The sequence below is a fragment of the Phycodurus eques genome, chromosome 21 (genome assembly GCF_024500275.1).
Source record: "Phycodurus eques isolate BA_2022a chromosome 21, UOR_Pequ_1.1, whole genome shotgun sequence".
Classification (NCBI taxonomy): domain Eukaryota; kingdom Metazoa; phylum Chordata; class Actinopteri; order Syngnathiformes; family Syngnathidae; genus Phycodurus; species Phycodurus eques.
The window spans coordinates 9,364,106-9,375,449 of NC_084545.1; the positions used below are offsets into that span (position 1 = coordinate 9,364,106).

The following is an 11,344-nucleotide window of genomic DNA, read 5'->3' on the forward strand; positions in this document are numbered from 1 at the left end:
ATTATATCAAGATAAAATACAGTCCTCAACATAAACAACTAAACCCCACCAGATTTGTTCGAAAACCTTGAGTTTCATTTCAGAATAAATGTTTTCTATGGCATATCACACTACGAAATACTCCCACAATGGTGGGACATCAATTGCAAATTTAAATGTTTTGTTTTTTGCTTAGTGGCACAAGCCTGAAGATTTTGTGCCATCACCGAATGCTATTTCAGAGTGTTTATAATTCCTTCCTTTAAAAAAAAAAAAATGGCAATGCCATGCTTCACTGTTGTCATGGTGTTCTTTTTGTGATGAGCACTGTTGTGTTTGTGCCAAACATACCTTTTGGAATTATAATCAAAAATGTCAAGCTTGGTTTAATCTGACAATTAAAATTTTCGTGCATGTGTTTGTGAGATTTTATTATGGTCAGGACAAGCCTACTAGAACATCTGAGATTTATTTGGGGTTAATCAGAGGCCCTTTAAATCATGTGCTGACTGTGATTTAACATGAGTTTGAATGGTTCGTTCTGAACACAGCCACAAACCCAGTTATGAGAGTGTGTGCACAGTGGTGCAACCCCATTATATCAATTTGTTCTTCATCTCTTCAAAAATGTCTTCTTTTTAGGTTGGGCAGCTTATAAATGAAGCTAATGGTGGAAAACGTTTTTGAAATGAATGATCTTGGTCTCATGTTTGTCACACAAACCTGACATTTGAACAGGGATGTGCAGAATATCGACTGTAATAACAGACATTACAATGAGTCAAGTACAGCTATAGCTACTGAGCGCAAAGTGGCTAATGTGCGAACATATGTTGCAACAGAGCTGCATGACTTTTCATTTGCTTAACCCATAATGGCCTGCTTGATTTCTTCCCACAGTAACAGGGACTTGCTTGAAACCTGAAGGTAAGACTTCAAGCCGACGTATGTGAGACTTGTGACTTACTTGCAAATATTTGACCTACTCCCACCTTTCATAGTAAACGATGAGTAACAGTTACTGTTGTGTTTTTAGCTAAACAGGCTTTTTACGTACTTGCGTTAAAAAAAGAAAAAGAAAATCCTCGTGGATTCGAGAGTGATTCTGCTCGTGTGGAGTAAAACGGGTGACCCTATGTGTAAAAACGAGCGTACAGGGCACCGCCCACGAGACATATTAGACTTCCCTCCGCTGCGACGTGAGTTAAAGGCAAAAAACAAAATGAATGTTCGATAAATTATATTTTTCGCTGCAACAATACCAGTTTGGGTATTACCGTACCGTATTGCGATAACAATTGTACTGGTGTGTACGGCGTAACCGTGGCTGTCGAGAATGTGTTCAAATTAGCGGAATTTAACTGATCAGTATTTTATTTGATTGCATTTTTTTTTTCTTGTCAGGCTGCCTAGCATCGTATTCCGTTACAAAGGGTGCTGAAACGAAACTGGACCCGAGTTAAATACTGCCACCAATAAAGTTTGACACAGATACACATAATTGAAGTTGAACTTTGGAGCAGCCCGTTTACAGAACCCGTCGTTGTTTATTTTACAGCATTCAGCTTTTGTCGAATAGACTTCTTGCATTGGGACCGCTTTGGGCAATTAGACGGTGACTCAATTCACATAATATCATAACAAATAACAATAACGTTTGCTATTTTAACGATCCCACGCATTGCCTTTGCTACTACTGTGGCGTGGAGACATGGAACGCCATTTCGTGAGTAGCATATATAGTAGGCCACACCAAAACATTTAATTGTGACCACATTTAACAGCCTAGACCAGTTTTAAGGTCTTAACTTAGGCACTGAGATCTCAGTGTAGCCAGGTGAGAGGCAAGGTACACAAACTCACCCCACGTACACAAGAGTAAAATAATTACGTTTGTATTACATTTATATACAATACTGAAGTAGGCATAAGGCCTAATTGTAATAAGATGATACTACAGCTAAAACTGCCCCGCCTCCCCATGCTACATCACTCAGCACATACCTGCAACATACTAATGCCCTTGGAATATGTTCAACGGTTCAAATACAAAAGCCTGAGTCTTGAATTGCACATAAAAATAAATAAATAAATAAATAAATACTATGACAACACAGTCGCTGATGTACTTAGGTCACTTTATTACCACGAGCGGCAACAGAATGCACATTCAGGAGCGTCTATCGGCTACAGCTGACGCCCAAGCACTCCACACGCAGGCTCACTAACTTGAGCCACCTTCGAGCCTGAATGTTACTTTGCGCTTTCATCTTTGCTGATGTCTATCACCAGGCCTGCGCTTAACAGCTCACACTCAAGAGTTGAAGGTCTTACATTATTTTAGTGTGCTGTTCTGATCATTGTTTATATCTGACAGGTCTTGCGTAGGTGAAACGTTTTGCCGGGATGGCGGGAGATGGAACCCCCCGTTCTGGGGTGACTGACTGTGTGACCAGGGTGGCCCTGAGTGTCTCCTGTGAGAATCTGATGGACATGGACTACTTTTCAAAGTCTGACCCGCAGTGTGTGATGTACATGAGCACATCTGGAACCACCTGGGTGGAGGTCAGTGCACAAATTCGTTCTTTTCTGGTTATTGTACCATTTCCCCTCACTGAACTTTTTATTTATTTATTTGATTTTTAATTTTTCCATACCTGCGGTTTTGCTCTATCCAATCAGCTGCTTTTACCATAACTTCGATACACGCCCATACACTGTCAAATTGATTTAATTTGAACAGTGTCAGGGCTCGAAGTAGTAGTAGCAATCGGGACTCGATAAACTTCGAGCCCTGAGTGTACTGAGCAGCACTTTGGGGGAGTGGTCCTCCTCACAGTTTTGAGGTTGGGGCTTTGAATCCAGGCTCTGACTTCCTCTCATATTTGAAAAACATGCATGTTAGATTAACTGAAGACTCTAAATTGTCGTTTGATATTGAGGTGGGGATGATTGAACCCTATGCACTCTGCCAAGCAACACATGGCCACGATGGATTGATAAAATCTGATAACAATTATGAAGTTCTATAATTAATCATGTATCATTTTGTTGTCTATTCATAAAATTGCAGTTGGAATGGAAGTAAGTAAAAACACAACTTGACTTCCCTCTTTTGACTCAAATCAACATATATTAGTATTTATTCCTCTATTGTATTTACTCCTGAATGTTCCCAGTCTGGTATCTGTTTAGGAACTTATCTGAAAGGAGGTCATTCTTCTTTGTGTTCTTATCGATTTGATAACATATATGATATGCTTCAAACTATATACAATACAAAAAGAGGTTTGAGATCTGTTTTTGTTGTAGGTTGGTCGCACAGAGAAAATCATGAACTGCCTCAATCCCAATTTTTCCAAGACATTTGTCATTGACTACCACTTTGAGACGGTCCAGAAGTTGAGGTTTGAAGTGTACGACATTGACGACAATGTCAGCAGCAGTCTGCTAAACGCTGACTTCTTGGGAGAACTGGAATGTACATTGGGACAGGTATATAACGCTTTCTGCTTTACAAGTCCTTTTTCTGTCTATTATGGCAATGCATTAAAAAAAAAAAAAAGTGCTGCAGTACTTTTTAGGAGTTTTTGTAGTGACTGTTTTTTTCCTGTCCAGGTTGTGTCTTCGAGGAATCTAAAAAAAACCACTTGTCATGAAGGACAAGAGGCCTGCAGGAGCTGGAACCATTACTGTGATTATTCAGATTCTGAGAGCTCGTGTTATATTTTGAAGATAATTTCAGTCAAAACGATGCTTTTTTCATATTTGATAGATACGTGCAGAAGAAAGAACAGACAACAGGGTGGTGCGACTTGAAGTTGCAGCTAGACAACTAGACAAGAAGGTATTAATGTTTGTTGAAGGGATATTGAAGGAATATTAACAAATGTTTACATATGAATATGTATAGCATCCTTAAATTGATGTTGCACCCAAGGACGAGTGTATAATAAGTTTGGGTTCTTACCAAGGATTCAAAACATTTGAGCAAAAAGGCTTAGCCAAATTGTCCGTGTTTATCATTTGTAACATTTGTGTAGCAAATTGTGCATCATGATTTAAAACTTCCAGAACTGCAAGGTTTAACCAGCCTTTCATATTTTTGTTTCAAGAGTTTTTTTAGCAAGTCTGACCCGTTCTTGGAATTCTACAAAGAGACGGAAACAGGATGGCTGTTAGCTCACAGGACAGAGGTACAGAATTGGGCACAGACGTTGGCAGTTGGAGTGTGTTGTTTTTGGAACATTGACCTTTTGAGTGTTTGCCTGATGGATGGTACTTCGTGTGGTTGTGCAGGTGGTAAAATACAATCTGAACCCTGCATGGAGACCTTTCCAAATCCCAATTCAGGCACTCTGTGGCGGTGATGTGGAGAAATCTATAAAGGTATTGATAATTATATATTATATATTTATAATGTATTATATATTGATAAAATTGCATATTGTTGATTACCACCATCAGAGATATATTAATAATGTATGTTTCTGTTGTAGGTAAAGTCGTTTTATTTATTTTTTTGACACAGAGAAGGTATCCAAATAGATACCATACCACGTATACCAAGTAAACCAAATGTATTTGACCTCAGGTTTTATGAATACTTTTAAAACTAATTCACTGCCCCCAAAAAATTTAAATATATATTTGACAATTGCTCCCGATACATTTCTTCGGGTTTGGTAATGTTGACTATAAAAAAATAAATACTATAGCTTCAGTTTATGTTTGTGTTTTACGTTTGCTGTCGCTCTCTAACCCTGTTAAAGCACACTTGGCAGGAAGAGGTTATTTCCAGCCAACATTGCAAGTGAGTTTTGCTGTACCCTTTCCTGTGTGGTCTTGTGTGAAGGATCCATTGTCTTGTTGTATGATATGCAAAAATCATCACATATACATCTTTGTCTAAAGAAAATGGATGGTTGCAGTATCTACTAAAAGAACCGGACCAACAATCTTGTGTCCTTGGTATTGCTTTGCTCTCAGGATTTTGGGTTTTAAAATAACATAATGTTGGGGAAAAGCAGGCTTGTTTCCAAATTTCCAAAGGAAATTCTTGTGATGAGATAAAAACTAGCTCAAATTAATTGTTACACAATGTTATTCATTAGGTGGTGTACAGGGGGACAGTCAGAAAGCGCTGTAATCTGTAACCTATGCTAATGCAGTAAAGTCATAATAACACTAAAAATATTGTATGAAAAATACTTCTCATCCATAAATACAAAACAATGAAAAACAGTAATTACAGCAGTAACTGAGTGTGCCACGTCGTGACATATTCTTGGTTCGGGTGCCTACATGTTTTATAATTACAGATTTGTTTTGTACTTAACAGACATAATCTTGTCTACGAACGAACTTTGAACCTGCTCTATGCGCTCTTTGACAAATGAGGTCCCTGGTCTTGTCTGAAGTTGAGTCATATCCACTAGCAAATATGGTATTTTGTATCTGCTTGTGTCATGGATCTAGTTTTGAGAACGATCTTGCGTTTATAACTATGCACATTTGTCCTTTGACTTAAAGGCGACGTTCAAAATAGTAGTTAAGGACATTGGCATTCCATCCCATTTCCAGGGGTTAATTAGTGTTTATTTAATTTTTTAAAAATATAGTTAACCTCAATGTAGATGTATTCATTTTAAATTGCTTTGTTGACTATTTGTGTGTTCTATGACTGGCATAGGGTTTTCTTGAAACTCTTCATGCCACTCTTTCCAATGTTTCCAACTCTGGTGATACAGAGGATATCTGGCTACTGTGTGCTAAATCTGAGCATTTTAGGAGTTAGTTGTGTTAGAACAGTTCAGAGCATTTTGTCTCACCTGTTTCAATTGGTAATATGCTGACTACTGACTTTAAAAAAAATAAAATATATATATATATTTTTTTTTTGCCTAGTGGAAATTGACGTCTTTTACTGACCTCTTCCTGATTGTCACTCTCTCTTTCCAGGTTGATTGTTACCACTATAGCAGCAGTGGCTCACATAGCTTCATTGGATCCTTGCAGACTACACTTAGCCAAATACAGCAGGCTTTGCAAACATATGCGGTAAGTTTTGCCCTCACTTGCTACATGATTAGCTTATTACCGGTAGTTTACCTGAATGTTTGCCCCTGGGTGTCTAAATTACAACCAGGGGGACATTTGCGGCCTGGCGCCCATCTTTATCAGCCTGTGGTATATTCAAAAATACATATATTTTAATAAATCATATTTAAAATTTGTTTTTGAATTGCTGAGCATATCTTTACCGACACTGATTGACTGGTTTGAACATGTTAATGAATAAATTAGAAGACTGTCCAATTGGCCGCTGCATCCTCTGCTTTTTCTGTATGTGTGCCCCTTGGAGAAGAAAATAAAATTGTACACCCATGATATAGACAATTTAGACAGATCTAGACCCAGTTTTGTGTTAAATAAATTAGAAGTGAATTTGAACTGGACATTTGTATTTATTTTCCGTCCTCAGGGTGAGTTTGAATGCATCGACAGGAAGAAGAAGCAAAACAAGAAAGGCTACAAAAACTCTGGTATTATAGTCATTAAGCAATGCAAGGTACTCAATGTTGTTTGTTCTTTCTGAGCTACGTGTAGTAATTCTCTCCTTAATTTGCTATTTATATATATATATATATATATATATATATATATTAATCTGTTAGAGCAGTGGTTCCCAACCAATGTACACAATAGTGTGTCGTGAGAGATCATTCGGTGTGCTGCGTGAAATTACCCAATTGTACTTAACTGATCTGAAAATGATGACTGACTACAAATAAAGTATCTTTGTTCATCTGTCGACGGCAGGAGAAGTGACAAATGTTCTTCCACGATATGACAGAAGGCATAGCACATAAGGAACCTGTGTAGCCATATGTTCTCGTTCATACTACGGACTTACTAAACCGTAAAGAAATGTGTACTTTTAGAAGAGGTCGTAATTTTTTCATCATAATATACATTTTGTGATATTTTTGTTTGGTGCTTTGTGTGGGATTTTTCCATTGTGAAATATGTGCCTTGACTATAAAGGTTGGGAAACACTGTTAGCTGGCTATTTAAATTATTTACACACCACCTTTTTAAACTTTTTCTCCAAGGAAATATAAAATATTAAAATAGTTTCTGTTTGGACCAATTTTCATATAATTGATGAACAAGCATGTAGTGTATTTGTATATTTTTGATGCACAACTCATTATTTTCTGTCACAAATATTCTTTTGCAGATTGTGAAGGAGTATACATTCCTTGATTACATATTTGGTGGCTGTCAGATTAACTTCACGGTGAGTAAAGATTTGAAATTTATTTTTATTTTTTTTCAACACATAATTCATCTCCAGTAATATATTTCTAATCTCCTCTATTTATCTATCTGTTTATGCCAGATCGCCATTGACTTCACAGGGTCCAATGGGGATCCCAAGTCTCCACAGTCCCTCCATTACATCCACCCTTACGGCTATAATGACTACCTTTCGGCTATCACGGCAGTGGGTAATATCATCCAAGACTATGACAGGTAAAGGAGGATGTCTAAGAGTCCTTGTAATGTATGTACACACTGGGAAGAACAACTTTTGGAATAAAACAGTTATTATTGTAGAATTCTGTGCATGAAGCATTGGTTCAAATCCCACTCAGTGACTTTGTGAATGGGAGTGTAAATTGGTTTTCTGTTTCTACATGTTCCCTCTGATTGCCTGGCGACCAGTCTAGGTTGTCGTCTGCTTTTTGACCGAAGTCAGTTATGGATGACTTCATTGGATTTTGAGACATGGGGGATCTTAGTTGTGTAACCATTTATAATCTTTTGTAATTCACTAAACTAATCCTTTGAATTTTTTTTTTTTTTTTTTTTGGTGAAGCGATAAGATGTTCCCTGTTTTGGGGTTTGGCGCTCAGATCCCTCCTACATGGCAGGTGATTTTGGTTCTTGCTTTTAGCAGACATCAAACTCATTCGAGTCATTTCTATTGGATTGAATCAGATTAATTGTTGTTCAGTTCTTGTCGTTTTTTTTTTGTTCCAGGTCAGCCATGAGTTTGCCGTCAACTTCAACCCTTCAAATCCATTTTGTGAAGGTAATGAAAATCTAAAGCTAATAGATTAACACATCAACACAGAAAATGTCGTAACAATCATCAATGCCTTGAATACAAGACTGTTAAACATACAAGAAAGAAGAAACATTAGTTGGGCACATTGTATCAGGTACAAATAGTAACACCTTTGACAACCAGTACAGGCATGACTGATGGAGTCTTATTTTATTCTTGGATTCCTGCCATCTGGAAAATCCATCCATCCATCCCTTTTCTGTACCGCTTATCCTCACTAGGGTCGCGGGCGTGCTGGAGCCTGTCCCAGCTATCTTCGGGCAAGAGGCGGGTACACCCTGAACTGGTCGCCAGTCAATCGCAGGGCACATATAAACAAACAACCTTCGCACTCACATTCACCCCTCAGCCAATTTAGAGTCTTCAATCAACCTTGCACGCATGTTTTTGGGATGTGGGAGGTAACCGGAGTACCCGGAGAAAACCCACGCAGGCACGGGGAGAACATGCAAACTCCACACAGACGGCCGGGATTTGAACCCCGGTCCTCAGAACTGTGAGGCAGTCGTGCTAACGTTGCCCACCTGGAAAATACACACAAAAAAAAAAAACCTGTGCAAATATACATTGTGTATTTTGTCACACTTGATGTACTTGATAAACATGAGGAAACGTGTGTGCAAACCACAATCTAATGCAATGTTGGCTTCCTATTACTGAACATCAAAAGGGATCTGATGTTTTACTATCATGAGAAATAGCACATCTGTTACCTGTATTTTAAGAATATTGCATAGAACCTGGCACATGAATAAGGCCCATACAAACAGGTGTGTACACGTTCAAACCACGGTGTTGGCAAACCGGTGGTACGTCAACGTGATCTTTCATGTAGATTCTAGGGCCTACAAACTTGTGATGTACTGTTCTTCTTTTGTGTGTGTTTTAAGGTATTGAAGGTGTTGTCCAAGCCTACCAGCAGTGTTTGCCGCAGGTGAAGCTCTACGGCCCTACAAACTTCTCTCCAGTCATCAACCAAGTTGCTCGTTTTGGCAGCCAGGCTTTACAGCAGCAAACTGCCTCTGTGAGGGTCAAATCAATTTAATCTGTCTTAATTTTAGCATAAAGCAGTTGAGAAAGACAACATGGCGTTTGCTCTGTCTTTAATCTTGGCAATTGAGAATCACATTTTACTCATTCCGTTATGGAAATGATTCACAGCAATACTTTGTGCTGCTCATCATCACTGACGGCGTGATCACGGACATGGATCAGACTCGCGATGCCATCGTCAAAGCCTCGCGTCTGCCCATGTCCATCATTATCGTGGGAGTGGGCAGCGCAGACTTCAGCGCCATGGAGTTCTTGGATGGAGATGATGGACTTTTGCGCTCAGCTGCAGGCGAAGCTGCCATGAGAGATATTGTCCAGTTTGTTCCATTCAGACAGTTCAAAAATGTAAGTTCTATATAACTTCAATAATACTTCACTGTATTTTGTCCTCGCTGTCTTTTTACATTGCCAAATATGTGAATGTTCTACTTTTCATTTCAGGCAGGCGCTGCTGCCCTTGCCCAAAGCGTACTGGCTGAGTTACCTGACCAAGTGGCCTCCTTCTTCAATTTATTTGACCTGAAGCCCCCCAGTGACCCCAGTCCTTAGAATTGTAATCGAGCGTAACTATTCGCGCAGAATTATACCACTAATGAGGTTCCCTGCTCTGTTAAACCACTATGTCTTGTATTTAAAAAAAACCCAAAAAACAACTAAAATCCTGTCTTTGATATTAAGTGTCAATTGAGTGATATTTTCTTGATAAACAAAATATCGTAGTAGCCATGTGCCTACGTAAATGTTTACAGACCCACTTCAAAATATCTACCTCCTATATTTTGTAAAGTATGGGTCATTATGTCAGCAATTTGCTTCTACTCTATCAGCTGCCTGTTTCCACTCCATACAGAATCAATTAGAACCCCCCATGTTTTCATGGTGAAAATATCCACTAAAAATATGGTCTTTAATGCAAACAGACATATTTCAATAAGAATGGATGGCCTAGTCTTTATAACTAATATCAACGAAACTAATATGGTAACAAATTGTAAATATGCAACAATTACAGAAGTAACATAACACTTATTAGGATGATGATAACACTATTTCATAGATGTAATCATCATTCATCACATAAATCAAAGGCAACACAATGTTGCAACTTTTTGTTTCTGCTTGGATAACTAAGCACAATAGCTTTTTTTCTCTCCCCCAGACAAATATGACATGTTGGGTTGGTATTCTTGCAAATCCGGGTTACCTCACTACTGTTTGCATGAGACAAGTTACTGGATGTTTCATGTTTGGGGATATGACTAAAAACTACAACACAGCAGTTTGCGCTAATAGCACAGTTTTTCTTTTTTCAAATAATCTCTCTGATTCTGTTTAGATACAAACAGAAAGCAATTTAGTCTGAATTGATGATTCCAACTTCATTTCAATAATCTCATAAAAGATCCATCTGATTTCGAATGATTTGCTGCCCCTACCTCTCGCAACAACTGATGTGGACATGCTGTTTCACAGCAAAAGTGCAGGGTCACTAAACATTGTCATGTTATGTATAATGCCAGCAGGGACAAGCCAGTATTCTGACTTTATTTCTAGTCTTATTGTAAGAATTGTTTATGCACCATAATGTACTGAAGTAATTTTACATTGCAGAGTTGGCATTTCTTATACATCACTGCTTCTGAAGGTAAATTTTTTGTGAATGTTAAGAAAGAAAATATAACACATTCTATTCATTTAATTTATAAATCATTTGTAATTTTCATTGCCTTATATAGCTTGTATTTATTAATAATTGATTTTATCACTTCAACTAAACAATTGTATATGAAATTAAAAGATTCTGGAACAAGTTACGAGGATGAATTTGTATTATTATTGAATTGAATTGCAACATCATTTCCGCCCATAAATGAACATGCATTTGTATTTTTCCATGTAATGTGAGCTGTCAAACTTGGCAACTGGCACCCCCCTGTATCCTGAGTATATAAAGTGTCATTAACCCAAATGATGAACCTCACTAAATTTTTCTGTCGCCTATCGGGACTGACAGTATGGTTGTCAGTCTACATACGCTACACAAAGGATTCTCAACTGGTGCAGCAAATGCCGGTCCCAGCCAGGTTTACAAAAAGAGGAGGACCACCACCGTACACCAGCATTTTGAATTACGCCCTGTAGCGCCTTCTAGCGACTTTCATGGATTCTACAATA

The 11,344-nt window shown here is 38.2% G+C and overlaps 1 protein-coding gene across 1 annotated transcript; it reads left to right on the forward strand.

The window, feature by feature from the left end:
* Positions 1-1,184: 1,184 nt before the first annotated feature.
* LOC133396397 (copine-3-like) lies at positions 1,185-11,078 on the forward strand. The gene is given in 17 exon segments (XM_061666222.1): positions 1,185-1,705; positions 2,357-2,544; positions 3,292-3,474; positions 3,598-3,618; positions 3,620-3,673; positions 3,755-3,826; positions 4,095-4,175; positions 4,279-4,368; positions 5,941-6,039; positions 6,464-6,550; positions 7,223-7,282; positions 7,385-7,518; positions 7,865-7,919; positions 8,029-8,080; positions 9,007-9,140; positions 9,278-9,514; positions 9,611-11,078. Coding segments are annotated over 16 exon segments (1,626 nt in total). The 5' UTR covers positions 1,185-1,705; positions 2,357-2,385; the 3' UTR covers positions 9,719-11,078.
* The last annotated feature ends 266 nt before the right edge of the window (positions 11,079-11,344 follow it).